This window comes from Enhydra lutris, unplaced genomic scaffold (assembly GCF_002288905.1).
Source record: "Enhydra lutris kenyoni isolate GAN:26980312 unplaced genomic scaffold, ASM228890v2 scaffoldscaffold9, whole genome shotgun sequence".
Taxonomy (NCBI): domain Eukaryota; kingdom Metazoa; phylum Chordata; class Mammalia; order Carnivora; family Mustelidae; genus Enhydra; species Enhydra lutris.
The window spans coordinates 7634896-7651982 of NW_019154093.1; the positions used below are offsets into that span (position 1 = coordinate 7634896).

General features: G+C 50.0%; 2 protein-coding genes across 4 annotated transcripts in view; both read left to right on the plus strand.

The window, feature by feature from the left end:
- LOC111142849 (thyroid hormone receptor associated protein 3) overlaps positions 1–2295 on the plus strand; it is a 73818-nt gene extending 71523 nt beyond the window's left edge. For all 3 annotated transcript variants that reach the window (XM_022496194.1, XM_022496196.1, XM_022496195.1), the window contains exon 12: positions 733–2295. In XM_022496194.1, coding sequence (XP_022351902.1) covers positions 733–954 — 222 coding nt within the window. In that variant the 3' untranslated portion in view covers positions 955–2295. The remainder of the gene's footprint in view (positions 1–732) is intronic.
- Positions 2296–2643: 348 nt separating this feature from the next.
- Positions 2644–16905, plus strand: LOC111143725 (SH3 domain containing 21). The gene is made up of 17 exons (XM_022497553.1): positions 2644–2671; positions 3337–3519; positions 3650–3807; positions 3911–3974; positions 4229–4347; positions 4585–4675; positions 4851–4906; positions 4997–5042; positions 5192–5292; positions 5413–5499; positions 5666–5708; positions 15028–15121; positions 15219–15271; positions 15401–15495; positions 15649–16520; positions 16619–16682; positions 16759–16905. The coding sequence occupies exons 1-17, from the start codon at positions 2644–2646 to the stop codon at positions 16828–16830; spliced, it is 2226 nt and encodes a 741-aa protein (XP_022353261.1). The 3' UTR covers positions 16831–16905.
- Positions 16906–17087: the final 182 nt, after the last annotated feature.

Genomic DNA, 17087 nt, shown 5'->3' on the forward strand with positions numbered 1-17087 from the left:
TGATGAAACCAACAACTTGTAGTTTTCAGAGTGCTTTCTCCCTCATTCTGTCATTGGAGCCCTTCTGTCTCAGGTGATTATCAGGGGAGGATCCAGACGCAGGCTGGGATTTTCCTGCTCTGCCACACTGCCTCTCTGCGTGAAATTCAGAGGCGAGAGAGAGATGGGAGGCTGGGTTCTGGGTTCTACCTTTGCCACTCACAGGTCTGAGACCATGACTGGGTCATTTTGCCCTTGGTCTCCCTGCCTGTTCTTGGCTGGGGTGGGCAAGAGCTTGTGTGCCAGCGAGCTCCCTGACATCCCAGACCAGATAGAGTTTCATGTTTTGGTGTTTGCTTGGCTTTCTCAGACCTGTCCTTTGAGACCTGGAATATGAAATAACATAAAGTCACCTTAAGTTCCTGGCAGAGTGGAGGGTGATGGTGATGGTACTGTAGATGTGAGGGTTAAAGGAGATAATGCAGGTGAAGGTCTGTTGGGGCTCAGTGAAGATTTTATCATCATCATTGTAATGCCCAGTTACTGCCTCAGAATGCCTTAGGCCCCAGTGGAATATTCTCTTGGATCTGAATCAGTAGCATTTTTGGAGTGGGGGAAGGGGAGGAGGACAGAAAAGCAACAAAAGGTGGGGTGAGGTAAAAGATTGGTATGAGAAAGTCACATTTGGGGGAGAAGAGGGTTCTGGCTACTCTTGTTCGCTCCGGGATTGATGGCAGTTTTCTTTTCTCTCAGCATGATGACCGTGAAGGTGAAGGCAGTGAGAAGTGGGTGAGCCGGGGCCGAGGCCGAGGAGCCTTCCCTCGGGGTCGAGGCCGGTTCATGTTCCGGAAGTCCAGCACCAGCCCCAAATGGGCCCACGACAAGTTTAGTGGGGAGGAAGGGGAGATTGAAGACGACGAGAGTGGGACAGAGAACCGAGAAGAGAAGGACAATTTACAGCCCACAACTGAGTAGGGGCCACTCTGATGGGAGCCCCTGCCCAGGGGAGAGAGGGCGCTGGGAAGATGGCTGGTGAGGAGCAAAACAGAGGAGCCTGAAGATGCAAAAATCCCACCCCTACCCCCCACCAGCCAGCCACGCAGAATCCTACTATAGCCGAAAGCATCCCTGGCGCTGCGTCCCACTGGACAGAGGCGGCCGGCCGAGGAGCCTGGGGTCAGGCCCGGCTCTTGAGCAGAGCAGAACACAACATGTTGGGCTTTAGCTGTGTTTCTCATTTGTTGTTGGTGTGCGGGGTGGGGGCTGGGGTAGGGAGGGGAGAGCGATACTTGGATTTTGGTTTGTTCCCTATTAGAAACCGACAGTTTTGTTCTTACTTTCATTTGGAGCTAAGAGGACTAATTTGATGATTTTCAATCTCTTTCTTATCCTGATTTTAAAAGCCCTTCTTCATCCCTTTTTTCTTTTTCTTTCCTTTTTTAGGCATATGTAGTAATAATAGCAGAAAGATTTAATTTGGGCAACTTTGATTCTTCAAAGAGAAAACAAAGCATGTGAATAAACATTGAAGTGTTCACCTCAGTTTGGGACCAAACTGCTTGGATCTTTGTAAAAATCGGTTTTGTATGTCGAGGAGGAGTTCAAGGCCTTTCTGACCACCTTGTGTTCCCCTTTTCTGCACAGCCATGTATTCCATGGCTGTTAACCACACCCCACGTGTCCCCCCACCCCAATATTTTCTGATTTTTTCTGGGCTGGGCATCCCATTCTCCACCAGCAGCTCCAGTATCCCAAACTTTGTAGTCCTGCTGATCCTCTCAGCAACAGGGGTGGAAACTGGTCGGCAGTTTCTGGTCTGTTTTCTAAGAAACTTCTGAATTCTATTATCTTTACAAATATAAGATGAGAAGATAATTTTTTCAATATTTTTTATTAATCTTTTTATAAAATGAAAAGAAACTCCTATGGTCGATTAAGGAAGGTGGTTATGGCTGGGTGGTTTGTGGGGGTTTGTTTTTTTCTTTTCCTTTTTTTTTTTAACCTTAAGCTTTAAGTTGAAACATTCTTGGATGTTTGGGGGGAAAAAACATCCTCTATAAATGGGTCCTTGTGCTTGCCTTCTGGGGAGGCGGTCCTGAGCAGGTGAATCATACGGCATTTATGCATATGTTATATGCGGACTGCACCCACCTCTTCTCCCCCCGCCCCCAACCTTTGCCTCTTGGGTTGTTGTGCTTCTTTCCCCCTTACTTTGCTACATTTCTATAGTTAAGTTGGTTTTACTTGAATGATTCATGTTTAGGGGAAAAAAAAATTAAAACACCCTTAAAATTTGTTTCAACTCCTCCTGCAAATAAAAAAATAAATGAAGAAGGCAGATGTAAATGGACTCTGGTCATTGTCACCCTTAGAGAGAGAGAGAGAGAGAGAGAGAGTGTGTGTGTGTGTGTGTGTGTGTGTGTGTGTGTGTGTGTGTGTGTGGTGGGGGGCGGGATATCTGCTGTAGCAGCTTCAGGGAACCTGAAAGAGCGACTCTCAGGGCTGTCTCGAGGCTGTTGCTCAGTTCCTTCCTCATCAGTGCCATGCTCAGTTCAGGGAGGAGACTGCCACCCTTTGCTGGCTAATAACTCATTGCCACCCTGGTGGTTTTTCATCCCATATCTTGTACACTCTAAGAGAACCAGATTCTTGCACTGTGGTGTAATGGGCAAGGACTTTGGCTTCCAGAGTGGTGGGGCAGGGATCAAGGGTGATGGTTAACAGCCTCAGCCTTCTGAGCAAAAAGATGACCAGAAAGCCCAGCCAGGATGGGACTGGCACCAGATGGGCCCTCAACTTCAGGCCTTGCTGGCTCTGGCCTTGGCTATGAGCAGGAGCCTTGAAAGCTCCTAAACTTCCTTTTATCTTGTCTTTTCCCAAGGAGAGTCTGGGTGTGTTTTATGAAAGCGAACAGCCTGGTGGCACTCTGGGGTGGGGTTGTGGGGAGAACGTGCTTTCCAGGGAAAGCAGAGATTTGGAATAGAACTCCGTGGTAGCTCTGTGCACACCAGAGCAGCTACCCAGTCAGCCCAGGGCCTGCCTCGGAGCCGCTGCCGCCTGCTGGGGGCCCCACCCTGGTATGTGCCTCTCCCACCTCTTCCTGTGCAGCTCACAGCTTGCCTGAGGGGAGAAGGTAGGCCAGAAAGGGCTTTGTGCCCACGGTGGGTGGGAGCCTCAGGGCCTACGGCTGCGAGAGGGAGGAGAGGCGGCTAGACTGGAATTTAAGTGACTGGGCCAGGAAGAGCAGGTGGGGGAGCTGCGGCCCCAGCACTGGCCAGAGACCCTGGAGTCTCCATTCCAGGGTTGGGGGCCGAACCTGCTGAGCCAGGCCACCCCCTCTCCCACACCCACTCCCAGCACCTGGGGCCGACCTATCCGCTAGCGTCTCCGCCTTCTTCGCCTCACATCCTTGCAGCTCGTCCCACCCTACCCTGGCCCAGTACTCGGCAGCCCACGGGACAGCACTGTACTCCCAGCCCGGCTCTGGAGCAAGACCCGGAAGCTATGGGTATGTGCAGAGGGTTTGCGGGAGCGGAAAAGGCAAGAGAAGTCTACACCACCACCCCGCTCTCCCGCTGTCCTTTATGCGGAGTTCGGGACTCGCGCCTAAGCCCGTGTGTCCAGACCCGTCCCTTCTGAGCTGCGCCCCTACCCCGTCCTTTGACCCCAGAGGTGCTGGTCCTGGCCGGATACCGCGCGCAGAAAGAGGACGAGCTGAGTCTGGCGCCCGGGGACGTGGTCCGGCAGGTGTCTGAGGGGCCCTCACGGGGCTGGCTGCGCGGAGAGCTGGGGGGTCGTTGTGGTCTCTTTCCCGAGCGCTTGGTGCAGGTGAGGCCAGGCCGCAGGTCGGGTGGTTGAGGGTCTCAATGCGTGCCCACCCCCGGAGCTGAGAGCCGCCGCCCCACCCCGGTCTCCTTGCGTTCGTTTCCAGGCGATCCCGGAGTATCTGCGCGCCGCCGGGGAGGCGCCGAGCCCGCGCTGTGCACGCAGCCGAGGTGAGCGCCAGGCCCAGTGGGCGGGCGGGAGGAACCTGCGCAGCTCCGGCAGCCCCGCAGGCGGCTCTGGGCGCGGCTCTGGGCGGGGCCGCTAGGGCACTCCGCGGTCTTTGATTGGTTCTTGGGTACAATGCTCCACCTTGGGGCGGGGCCTGGGGCTCTGGCTTGGGAGCCCCCGGCCCGCCCCTCTCGCCGCTCAGGGGACTGGGGCGCGCGGCTCCAGCGGCCTCTCTTTCTCTCTCGTCTGACCCCAGGTCGCCCTGCCAAATCTCGGGGCCCCCAAAGATGGTGCAAGGTGAACTTCAACTACAGCCCAGAGCAGGCAGACGAGCTGAAGCTGCAAGCTGGGGAGACTGTGGAAGTGATAAAGGAGGTGAGGGGACGAAGTGATGAGAGGCTTTGGGCGGAGATGCTGGAGCTCGTCCCTGAGTGAGAGATGTGTGAAGAGAGGGTGTGGGCGTTGGGGATGCTGAGGGACACAGAATTGGGAAAGTGAGGGAGCAAGGGAGGAGGGAGCATTGGGCAGAATGGGGGCAGAAACAAGGGTGGAAGAATTCTCGAGAGACCCTTGGGGCAGAACCAGATGGCCCTGCGTCCTCCTCCTCCCCAGATTGAGGACGGCTGGTGGCTGGGGAAGAAGAACGGGCAGCTGGGAGCCTTCCCATCCAACTTTGTGGAGTTGCTGGACAGTGGGCCCCCAAGTGAGACCTGCACCCTGTGACCCCGTGAACCCCTGTGACCAGACTCTGCAGTCTCCATTGACCCTTCCAGTGGCCTGAGCCTGTGATCCACGCATCTTGACCCTGTGACCCCTTTGACTTCTCCCATGATCTAAACTGAATTAGCACACCCCCCTAACCTCACTGTCCCCACCAGGCCTCGGGAACCCAGACATGCCTTCAGTCAGCCCTGGTACCCAGCGGCCTCCCAAGGTAAACTGGGTGCAGTGGGCACAGACCTCACGAGTTCTTCTTAGAGGGGTGGAGGCTCAGCTTGTTCCTCCCTCCCCTTGCCCCCACTAGCTGAGCAGTCTGACCTATGACAGCCCTCCAGACTACCTGCGGACAGGTGAGCACCCAGCCCAAGGGTTCCTTGGAACCCCTTCCGAGCCTAGCTGACTTGGGGAAGGGGGAACCCAACCAAGCTGATGGGGGAGGGAGTGTCCGAATGATCTGGAGAGAGCAGTTGGCTTTAGTGGACTGACCACCCCCCTACAGTCTCCCGCCCTGAGATCTACAGGGTCCTGTTCGATTACCAGCCTGAGGCCCCAGATGAGTTGGCGCTGCGGAGGGGGGACGAGGTGAAAGTACTGAGGAAGGTAGGAAAAAGCACAGGGCAGGGGAGGTGGCCAGGAAGGGCACGTTGAGAAGCCATGGGACCCGGGAAGGCAGGAACTTGGGTTCCTGGCTCACCTCCCCATGGTATCTTGTTCTCCCAGACCACAGAGGATAAGGGCTGGTGGGAAGGAGAGTCTCAAGGCCGAAGAGGAGTTTTCCCTGACAACTTTGTGCTCCCCCCACCCCCAGTGAGTATGGGGGCAGGCATTCAAGTTGGGGGTCAGGAGGGCGGGCAGGCTGCCCTGGACAAAGTTGGGGGTGGTGGTGCTCAGTGGGCATTTAGGCTACCCCTAAATAACAGTGAATCTAGAAATGTGGGAACTCATCAGATTCTGATAACTTTGTTCTTCACAGGTTAAAAAGCTGACCCCACGGAAAATGGTGTCTCGGGAATCAGGTGGGTGCCCAGGAAGCCTGGGATTTGAGGGGGGAGGTGGTGGGATTTTGCTCTCTGGGGCCCCACCAGTTTAGTTGCCCGTAAACACCCACAGCTTCCCAGTGGTGCTGTATTATAGTCCCTTAGGAGCTACCTCTGTGGGTTAAAGATCTGGTAGGTATCTGTGTGGGTCATTGTGTAGAAATGTGTCAGTTTGTGTGTGTGTGTATTGTATTTCTTTGTGTGTTTTGAGAATGTGGCTATCAACATGTTTAGATTTGTTTCATTTTATAAGGAAATACAGTGATCAATGAGTCTGTGTTTTTGAGACTGTGTTGTGTGTTTGCACAACACATGAATGTGTCAGTGAATAGTTCTGTGGGGATGTCTTACTTCTCTTTTAATGGAATACTTCACACATGCCAAAACTGCACATAATGTGCTTTGAAACAATAATGGGGGAAAAAAAACAATAATGAACACCCGTGAACATTCATGAGCTGTCACCAAACCCAAGAACTAGATTATTGTTAGTGGTTTGTGTGCTCCTTTTCCTTCCCATTCTATTCCCTACCCTCACCGCAAAAGATAACCACGATTCTGAATTTTGTTTTTATAATTCCCTCGAGTTTTTTAATTTACTTACCTATGTATGTGCCTAAATAATGCATCAATTAATTTTTGCTTATTTTTAAGCTTGATAAGAATGGTGTCATGTTTATAGTCTTCTGGGACTTGCTGTTTCCGATCAACATTATATTTCTAAGATTAATCCATGTCATATCTAGATGTAAGTTCATTAATTTTTCTCTGCTGTATAATATTCCTTGCAGGGAATTTACCACAGTTTATGTATGTTTCTGGTCTCCTCCTGATGTTAGCCATTTTCATTGTTTCTAGTTTTTGTCACAACAAATACTGCTGCCATGAACAATTCTGTGCCTGTGTTCTGGTGTGCAGGTACAATCATTTCTCTAGGATACAATACTAGGGATGCCATTCGAGATCGTAGGATTTGTGAATATTCAACTTTTATGAGATAAAGTCAGTTTGGCTTTCAGAGTGATTGTGTACTTTAATGTTACACCATCAGTGTATGAGAGCCTGTTTTTCCAAATCCTCTTCAACACTTGGTTTTACCAGATTTTACTTCTTTTGTGTGTGAATCTAGTAGGTACAGAATAGCATCTCATTGTGACTCCATTTGCATTTCCCTGGTTATAATTGGTTGGGGTTCTTTGTATATACTGAATACCAATCCTTTGCAGGTTACATGCCTTACAGATATTTTCTTTCATTGTGGCTTGTCATCTCTTTTTGTATAATGGTGTTCTGTGATGAATGGGAGTTCTTAATTTTAATGTAGACATATCAGTCTTTCATGGTTAGCAGGTTTTTTTCTTGTCTAAGAAATTCTTCCTGCTCCAAGTTCAGAAAAGTCATTTACGTTTTCTTTAAAACTTTTAAAGTGTTGCCTTTTGTTTTTAAGTGCCTTTATCTTTGTGGAATTGATTTTTAATGAGTAACCCAATTCTACTTTTTTCCATATGGGCAATAAGTTGTTCTAGCACCCTGTATTACTCTCTGCTTATAAATTTTGCACAGCTTTCATAAGATTTATTTCTAGATGCCTCAGACTTTTTTGTTTTGTCTGTTAAAAAATTAGATAGGGGCCCCTGGCTGGCTCCATTGGTGGAGCGTGCCACTCTTGATCTTAGGGTTTTGAGTTTGAGCCCCATGTTGGCTGTAAATATTACTTAAAAATAAAATCTTGGTGCGCCTGGGTGGCTCAGTTAAGCATCTGCCTTTGGCTCAGGTCATGATCCCCACGTCCTGGAATAGAGCCCCGGCCCCGCATCGGGGGCTCCTCAGCGGGAAGCCTGCTTCTCCCTCTCTCACTCCCCCTGCTTGTGTTCCCTCACTCACTGTGTCTCTCTCTGTCAAATAAATAAATAAAAATCTTTAAAAAAGTAAAATCTTAGGAGCACCTGGGTGGCAACGTCGGTTGAGTGTCTGCCTTTGGCTCAGGTAATGATCTCAGGGTCCTGGGATCAAGCCCCACATGAGGCTCTCTGCTCTGCGGAGAGTCTCCTTTTCCCTCTCCCTCACCCCCGCTCATGCTCTCTCTCAAATAAATAAGTAAAATCCTTAAAATCTTAAAAAATATATAAATAAATAAATTATTAAACTTTATTTTAAAATATCCTGTTTATTTCAAGAATATAGAAATGTATTGATTTTTGCATATTGATTTCATAGCCGGTCATGGTACTAAAAACTGATTATTTCTAATAATTTATCTGTACTTTTTTTTTTTTTAATTTATTTATTTATTTATTTGACAGACAGAGATCACAAGCAGGCAGAGAGGCAGGCAGAGAGAGGAAGGGAAGCAGGCTCCCTGTTGAGCAGAGAGCCCAATGCGGGGCTCGATCCCAGGACTCTGGGATCATGACCTGGGCCAAAGGCAGAGGCTTTAACCCACTGAGCCACCCAGGCGCCCCAATTTATCTGTACTTTTTTAAAAATTTGTTTATTTAAGAGAGAGAGAGGAAGCAAGAGAGAACATGAATGGGGTGAAGGCCAGAGGGAGAAGCAGACTTCCCGCTGAGCAGGGAGGCCAATGTGGAGCATGATCCCAGGACTCTGAGACCATGACCTGAGCCTTAGGAAGATGCTTAACCAACTAAGCCACCCAGGCAACTCCTCCCCTGCCTTTTTTTTTTTTTTTCCTTTTTTAAAGATTTATTTGTTTATTTCATAGAGAGAGCACAAGTAGGAGGGGCAGAGGGAGAGGGAGAGAGAATCTCAAGCAGACTCCGTGCTGAGTGTGGAACCCATTGTGGGGCTCGATGTCAAGACCTGAGCTGAAACCAAGTCAGATGCTTAACCAACTACACCACCCAGGTGCCCCTATCTTGAGCTTCTTTTTTTTTTTTTTTTTTAAAGCTTTTGTTTGTTTATTTATTTATTTATTTGACACAGAGAGAGAGACATAGTGAGAGAGAGAACACAAGCAGTGGGAGTGGGAGAGGGAGAAGCTGGCTTCCTGCTCAGCAGAGAGCAAGATGCAGGACTGGGGCTCTATTCCAGGATGCTGGGATCATGACCTGAGCCAAAGGCAGATGTGTAACAACTGAGCCACCCAGGCCCCCCCTATCTCTAGCTTCTCAGTAAGTTTTCTATGAAGATAGTCATGTCATCTGTGACTAATGACAATTTTGCTCTGTCTTTTCCACTCCTTATGTCTTTTCATTTTATTTTCTCATTCTACTATAGTGGCTAGGGACTCAACACATGGATAGAAGTTGTCGTGTTAAACATCATTACCACATTCCTGATTTTAAGTGGAATGTTTCCAGCTTTTCTCCTTTAACAGTGAGACTTACTTAGAACCCTTTTTTTTCTTTTTATTTATTTATTTAAAGATTTTATTTATTTATTTGACAGAGAGAGAAAGAGAGCATACAAGTAGGAGGGAGCGGCAGGCAGAGGGAGAGGGAGAAGCAGATTCCCTGCTGAGCAGGGAGCCCGATGTGGGGCTCAATCCCAGGACCCCAGGATCATGACCTGAGCTGAAGGCAGACCCTTAACTGACTGAGCCACCCAGGTGTCCCTAGATCTTTTCTTAGATACTTTTTTTTGTCAGATTAAGAAAGGGCCTTTCTATTTCTAGTTTATTTATAATTTTTATGAGTGTGTGCTGAATTTTTTCCAAATTGTTTATGTGAATCTTTTGAAATGATTTCTCTGAGTTTTCTCTTTTAATCTGTCAATGTGATAAAAGACATTTGTAGAATTTTCTAATGTTAAGCCACCTTGTATTCTTAGGATCAATTAAATTGATTATGGTTTTATTATCTTTTCATATACTATTATCATATACTGTTATCTTTTCATAAACCTTTTTCTTTTTTTTTTTTTTTTTAGATTTTATTTATTTATTTGGCAGACAGAGATCACAAGCAGAGAGGCAGGTGGAGAGAGAGGAGGAAGCAGGCTCCCTGCTGAGCAGAGAGCCCGATGTGGGGCTCGATCCCAGGACCCTGGGATCATGACCTGAGCCGAAGGCAGAGGCTTTAACCCACTGAGCCACCCAGGCGCCCCCATAAACCTTTTTCTTAAGGTTTCAGCATTATTTTTACTGTCCTCCTCTGATAATGAATATTATACTGACCCCATAAATGAGTTAAAGGGTACACATTTTGTTTTTTAATTATCTGGTAGATCTTAAAAAGATGGGAATCATCACGGGGGCAAATGGCTCGTTCAGTCCGAAGCGTGTACGGCTCTTGATCTCAGAGTTGTGAGCTTGAGCCCCACACTAGGGATACAATTTACTTGGGCGAAAACAAAAAAAAGATGGCATCATCATTCCTAGAGAGTTGATAAAACTTGCTTATAAATCCATCTGGTCCTTTCTTTTCATTTTGTTTTGTTTTCCATTATGGGAAGATTTTAAACTACTTCCATTTCCTTTTTCTTTCTTTCTTTCTTTTTTTTTAAAATTTCTTTAATAAGGGGGTGCCTGGGTGGCTCAGTGGGTTAAGGCCTCTGCCTTCGGCTCGGGTCGTGATCTCGGGGTCCTGGGATCGAGCCCCATATCGGGCTCTCTGCTTGGCAGTGAGCCTGCTTCCCTTCCTCTCTCTCTGCCTACTTGTAATCTCTGTCAAATAAATAATAAATAAAAATCTTTAAAAAAAAATAAATTAATAGTTACAGGAAAGTTTGGCTGAAATTCTTTCTTTTTCTTCTTCTTTGTTTTGTTTGGCTTAAATCAACAGAAAATTAATCTCTCATGGTTCTAGGGGCTAGAAATCCAAAATCAAGATGTTGGCATAGCCATGCTTTCTGTGAAGAGTGGAGGGGAAGCATCTCTCCTCGTCTCTCAGCTACTGGGAGTCGCTGGCTATCCTTGCCTTATAGGTATATCTACCACTCTTCTCTGCCTGTCTTCACGTTGTCTTCACTGTGTGGGAGTCCAAATTTTCCTCTTCCAATAAGATCACCAGTCATTGGTTTAAGGCCCTGATAGAGTGTAACCTCCTCTTTTTTTTTTTTTTAATTGTTTATTTATTTGACAAAGAGACAGCAAGAGAACACAAGCAGGAGGAGTGGGAGAGGGGGAAGCAGGCTTCCTGTGGAGTGGGGAGCCTGATGAGGGGTTCGATCCCAGGATCCTGGGATTATGACCTGAGCCAAAGGCAGATGCTTAATGACTGAGCCACCCAGGCAGTCCTCTTAACTTGATTAAATTTGCAAAGACCCTTTTACAACTGCTGTTCAAACGGCTTTACCTTGGAACTCAGATGGGAGGGAATCTTGCATTTTAGGAAGCTTGCAGTGTTCTTTCTGTTTCCTGGTCCCCGGGTAACCATGGCTGGCCAGAAATCTAGCTAAAATTCTCGAATCAGTTTTATTTTCATTTTTTTTAAATTATTTGTTTATTTTTATTTATTTATTTATTTTTAAAGATTTTATTTATTTATTTGACAGAGAGAGAGATCACAAGTAGGCAGAGAGGCACGTAGAGATAGAGGGGGAAGCAGGCTCCCTGCTGAGCTCCGATGCGGAGGGAGCTCGATCCCAGGACCCTGAGATCATGACCTGAGCTGAAGGCAGAGGCTTAACCCACTGAGCCACCCAGGTGCCCCTAATTATTTGTTTTTTAAAGTAATCTCTACACCCAACATAGGCCTCAGACTCACCACCCCCAGATCTAGAGCCTCATGCTCCACTGATGAGCCCCCCAGGCGTCCCGCGAAAACCCTTTTCTATTGCACCTTTTGTTTTCAAGCTTCATCTTGTTCTAGTATGTGTTGTACTTCATTCCCTTTCGTTGCCCAATAATATTCTGTTATGTGAATGTCTGAGATTTTATCCATCTATTTGCCGGTGGACATTGTGTCATTTTTACTTTTGGGGGTAAGAACATTTGTACGAGTTTTTGTGTTGGCTGTTTCCATTTCCCTTGGGTATATGCCTAAGAAAGGGATCTCTGGCCGCTAGGATAGCTCTGGGTTTAGCTTTGAGAAGAACTGTCAGTTTCCAAAATGCTTGTCCCATTTTATATTCCCATCAGCAATGCAGGACAGTTCTGCTTTTTCCACATCTTCACCAACATTTGTTACTCTCTTTTTTGTCCTAATCATCCTAGTCAGTGTGGGGTGGTATCTCGTTGTGGATCTGCTCTACCTTTCTCTGCCCGCTTACATGTTGAACGTCTTTTCATAGGTTTATTCCCAATTTGTATATCTTTCGGAGAAATGTCTATTTGGGTCCTTTGCCTCTTTTTTCATCAGGTTCGTTGACTTTTGACTGTTAACTTCTAGAGTTTTTTCAGTGTCTTGAGAAAAGTCCCTTATTGGGCATTGACTTTGCAAATATTTTCCCCCATCCTGTTGTCTTTTCACTTTCTTACTGGTGTCCTTTAATGCACAAAAGTTTTACATCTGAAGGAAGTCTCATGTCTGTATTTTCTCTTTGGTTGCTTGTGGTTTTGGTGTCCTGTCTATGAAACCAGTGCCAAGTCCAAGGCTGCACCCTAATCGAGTTACCTCCCTCCACTGTAGCAGCAAAGCTGCCAATCCTTGCAACCAGCCCCTCGCTGCAGAGCAGTGTCTGCACAGACAGGCTGGCGGGAGCGCGGCAGGGATGGGGGCAGGCGCCGGCAAGGGCGCCATCAAGCGTAAAATGCTTCTCAGGTTATCGTATGCCTTTGGTCCATTTCCAAAGCCCGGCAGTGGTGGTTTTGTCCAGCTTTCTAGTTGCCTTGCGAGGTGAGGATTTGTCTACTACGTCATTCAGCGGTAGCCAAACCCCCTTTCATTATGCATTCTTTCCACCACTGCTTTCAAGTGTTCTACTCCTTCTATCACTATGCTTCCAGCTTACTAATTCTCTCCCTGGCTTTTTGGCTGTTTTACCTGCTCTTTAACCTATATTTGATTTATTTCAAGAATGCTGTTTTTTGGGACGCCTGGGTGGCTCAGTGGGTTAAACCTCTGCCTTCGGCTCAGATCATGATCTTGAGGTCCTGGGATCAAGCCCCATATTGGGTTCTCTGCTCAGCGGGGAGCCTGCTTCCCCCTCTCTCTCTACCTGCCTCTGCCTACTTGTGATCTCTCTCTGTCAAATAAATAAATAAAATCTTAAAAAAAAAAGATAAAAAAAAAAAAGAATGCTGTTTTTCATCTCTAGTCACTCAGTTTTCCTTCCCGCCCCCAGACTTGCCTGTTTATTCCCGATGGTCCCTTTGTTGCCTGCCCCGTAGCACAGCTGTGCTCTCTGACAATTCTAGTACCTGCTGTGCGTCGTATCTGCTGACTCCCATTGTCAGTGGCCTGCCTTTTCGTGTGTTTTGTGATCTTGGTGTGTGAGCTCAGGACTTGATCCCAGCCTGAGGGAGTTCCTGCCTCTGGAGGGGAAGCCTTCTTCCAGAGAGTTCTTGCTTCTACTTCTGCTGGGAGCCAAAGGGTACCAATCACCAGAGACCAGAGATCACCAGAGCCCTCTAGAAGAAAGGGGTGGCACTGCTGTGTCGCTACCAAGCTTGGGGCCTGTGGCGGGGGCTCAGGAGGTGCCCCCCCCACTCCTGGGTATCGGTTCCTCATCACAGGCCCATCACAGGTAGTAGCATGGCCCTCCTACTACCTTTCTGGCCTCAGTTTCTCCCTTTTTGTGGACCTCCCCCGCTTCTTTGAGGTCCACCAGTGCCTCAAAAGTGTATCCTCCGGGGGACAGGATTGCTTTCTAGTGGGAGGGCCCTCCCAAGCTCCTCATCCATTAACGCATGAGAAACTGAAGTCAGAGTGAACGTTCACGGAGCTTTGACTCCATGCCCCATACTCTTCTAAGCAGCTCACACGAGTGGGGTCCCTCCAACCTCATAGTAGCTCCCCCCACCAGGTGGATACTGTCATTATGCACGTTGTACAGACATGGTACCAGGGCACAGGGCGGCTAAGTGACACAGCTGGTCCTTGCGCGGAGTGGAGCGGGACGTCAGAGCCTGGCTTCCGGCTCTGGGGTCTGCACCAGCACACTGTGCATCCTGTCAGGATTCGTGTGCATGTCTGCGTGTGAGACCGTGTGTGTGACTAAACGCCAGCAGGTGTGTGTGCCTAGGCCGGAGCGGCTGCTCGGTGCCCACAGATGTGAAGGTCACTGCGTGTGACTGTTCACTCTGACCTTACCTTCTCAGTGTGGCCATCTCTGACCACCCCATTTAGAATTGACATTCCCCTGCTCGTTCTTCCTCAGTAACAGCCAGTAACTCTCTCACACACAATACAGTCTACTTTTGCTTATGTCTGCTCCCCCCTTGGAAGCCGAGCCCACCCTGACTGCTGTGGGAACACGCTGTAGGCAGGGGGAGTGCGGCCAGGGCCCATGTAGGAGGCTCCTGTCCTAGTCCTGGCCAAGGGGGTGGTGCCGTGGGCTAGCGTGCTTAGTGGCACTCTAAGGGTTGAATTCGGGACCTGTTTTGAATGTGGAGCAATCGGGATTTACTCGTGGTTTGGATGGTACAGCATAAGGGAGTGAGAGAGGTCAAGGGTGACTCATTTTGTCATCTGGGCGAGTGGGTGAGTGTGGGAGGTGGGGAACACTGGAAAAGAGTCAGATTTGGGGGACGGGAAGTGAGAGCTCAGTGTTGGGTCTATTAAGTGTGTGATGCCAGTTAGCTCCCCGAGTGGAAAGGGAGAGGACACTGGGATAGGAATCTGGAGTTCAGAGGCTGCGGATGAAAATGTGGGAGTCATTGGCTTACTGATTCTAATTAACTCCATAAAACTGGGTGAGATCTCTAAGGGAGTGAATGAGATAGAGAAGACCAAGAAGTTCTAGGGCAGGGGGGTTGGATTGGGAAAGGCTATTGCTGTGGGCTAAGAAAAAGATAAAGTCTGTACCAGGGAGGCAGGCATGGGCACTGAGCAGGGAGCAGGTCGAAAAGTATGGATAGGAGCGCCTGACTGGCTCAGTCTGTAGAGCGTGCAACTCTTGGTCTCGGGGTTGTGAGTTTGAGACACATGTTGGGCACAGAGATTACTTTAAAAAAAAAAAAAAAAAGTATGGATAAAAAACTTGGCAGGATATGAAGCCATGTCCTCTCCACAGCCTTCCCTGACAACTGTGTCCTGCTAGGTGTCCCTTCGGGTTGCTCCCATGGTTCCTTATGTCCACGTGGCATGAGGGTGGTTGGCTTCCCCCGAGTTCTGAAGAGGCAGAATCAAATGTTCATCTCCTGTCCCTCGTCCCCTATGCAGAGGACAGGGCCAGCAACTGTTAGACGGATGGATAAGGGAGTGAATGAGTGCCACACTCCCTTCTCCTCTCCCAGCTCCTATAAAGGAACCAAAAAAGGTGACGCCCAAATCAGTCCTCCCTACAGTCAAGAAGCTGGTGACAGCCCCCCCTGGGCCCAGCAAAGCCAAGTAAGGAGCAGGGTTGGGGGGTTGGGGAAGGAGGAGAGTACAAAGGAAATGCTGCTCCCTGTTGCCCACCTCCTGGTCTGATGGGGATATGTTCCAGGCCTTCTTGGACACCCAGCGGAGACAGTCAGAAGCGCCCCTCCCGAGACTTGGGTAGGTCTCCTTGCCTCCCTCTGGTGGGAAGGAATGGGGGACCAGGATAGGGTGGCTGTGCTGAAGGACAGAGACGGGGAGAGACTTGGGGTCAGAGGACCCTGGACCCCTGAGGTTCTGCTCTCATAGGCTCCGGTGGCAGCTTCCTCAGCGGGGGTCCAGGCCACCCTGGTAGAAAGGGACCAAAAACCCAGGCTTCCCGGCAGCGCTCTGCAACCAGTCAGGTAAGAGGTCCTGAGATACCGGGACCACCGACAGAGTCCGGTTCCCATATCCCTGGGATATGTGAGGGGGGAAGGATCCCAGGCCAAGGGGAACCTGACTCAAACTCTCAAGGTACCCATCCCTCAGCTGAGCCCTCACCCCCATCACCACAGGAGGAAGAGCAGAGCAGCCTAGCGAAGGCCTCTCCTGTGAATAAAACTCCCACTCTGGACAAGACCCCCAGCCCAGAGAAGACTCTGTCTCCAGATAAGGCCCCCACTCCAGAGGAAACCCTGACTCCAGATAAGGTCCCCGTCTCAGAGGGGGCCCTGACTCTAGAGTTCAAGGCCCCAGCCCTAGGGAACTCCACCCCACAGGAGGGCCTGACTCTAGACAAGGCCCCCAGCCCAGACAGCCTCATTTCTGTGGATGCGGCCCCTGCCCCAGAAGTCCCACCAGAGGATGAACTCCTTGGCCCAAAGATGGTCCCTCCTGGGGATGAGGTGCCCACCCTGGAAAAGGTCTTGACTCCTGAGCAGGTGCTCTCTGAAGAGGCCTCCACTAGAGACAACACTCAATTCCATCACTTCTCTCCGGAGCAAGCCCTGCTGAAGTTCACGTCTCCTGTGGCCAATGAGTCTCGATCCCAAGAGGTCCACATGCCAGAGAAGGCTGATCTCTGCATGAATACACACCCTCTTGATCAGAGCGACGGCTCCCCATTCCAGTCTAAGTCCAAGCCAGGGTCCATGCCTGCCCTTGAGAAGGCTACAACCCTCCTCCAGGAGGCACCTGGGAAGCATGAGGGTACCCCGGAAGAGGCAGCACTCCCCAAAGAGGAGGTGGCCCCCAAAGAGGTAGACCCTGCTCAAAAGAATCCTCATTCTATCAAGTCGACTCCAGACCCCCAAGAGACTCCCACCCCACTTTCCCCGGTTCCGCAAAATCTCACGGACAGCAAAAGTGACAGAGGCGATATCATGAGGCTACAGGACGAGATGGAATCTTTAAGGAGGTCGCTGGAGCGGATGGGGGTGCAGCTGGAGTAAGTGGGGAGGAGGGAGGAGCGGGGTCAGGAAGGGGACCGGTGGCTCTAAGCCTGCCCAGCCCACCCCTCCCCCCCCCCCGACCTCCCGTCCACAGGAGGAAGCTGACGGACATCTGGGAGGAGCTGAAGAGCGAGAAGGAGAAGCGCCGGCTGCTGGAGGTGGGTGGGGTGCGGGTCTTAGGGGCTGGAGGCTGGCCTCCCCTGAAGGCCTGTCCTGACGCCCTCTCCCGACTAGGTGCGGATGAAGCAGGGGACTCGGGAGTCCCGGACGCAGGGCTCCATCCACGCGCAGACGCAGACGCACTGAGGGTGGGCCCGGTAGGGACCATGGCGGGACCTGGGAGCAAGTCAGCCTCCGGCCACCCACGTCCTTGCACACGACTTTGAGAAACGCAAGAAAGTAAACCGCAGTGTACGCGCTCGCCGCGCCTGCCTTGTCCGTGCGGGGGCGGGGCCTGCGTGGCGGGGGCGGGGCCTGCCGGGCGCTCCCGGCCCTCCGCATTCCGGACGGTCTCTCCCGGGCACATCTGGCCAACATGTGGCTCCCATTACCGATCCCAAGGC

Bases quoted from the DNA above. Each gene is read 5' to 3' on its own strand.
- LOC111143725 (XM_022497553.1), top strand. From the start codon at position 2,644: ATGGGCAAGGACTTTGGCTTCCAGAGTG. The intron at 3,520-3,649 runs GCAAGAGAAGTC...CTTTGACCCCAG, and splicing joins GGTTTGCGGGAGCGGAAAAG to AGGTGCTGGTCCTGGCCGGA. The intron at 15,496-15,648 runs GTAAGAGGTCCT...CCATCACCACAG, and splicing joins AGCGCTCTGCAACCAGTCAG to GAGGAAGAGCAGAGCAGCCT.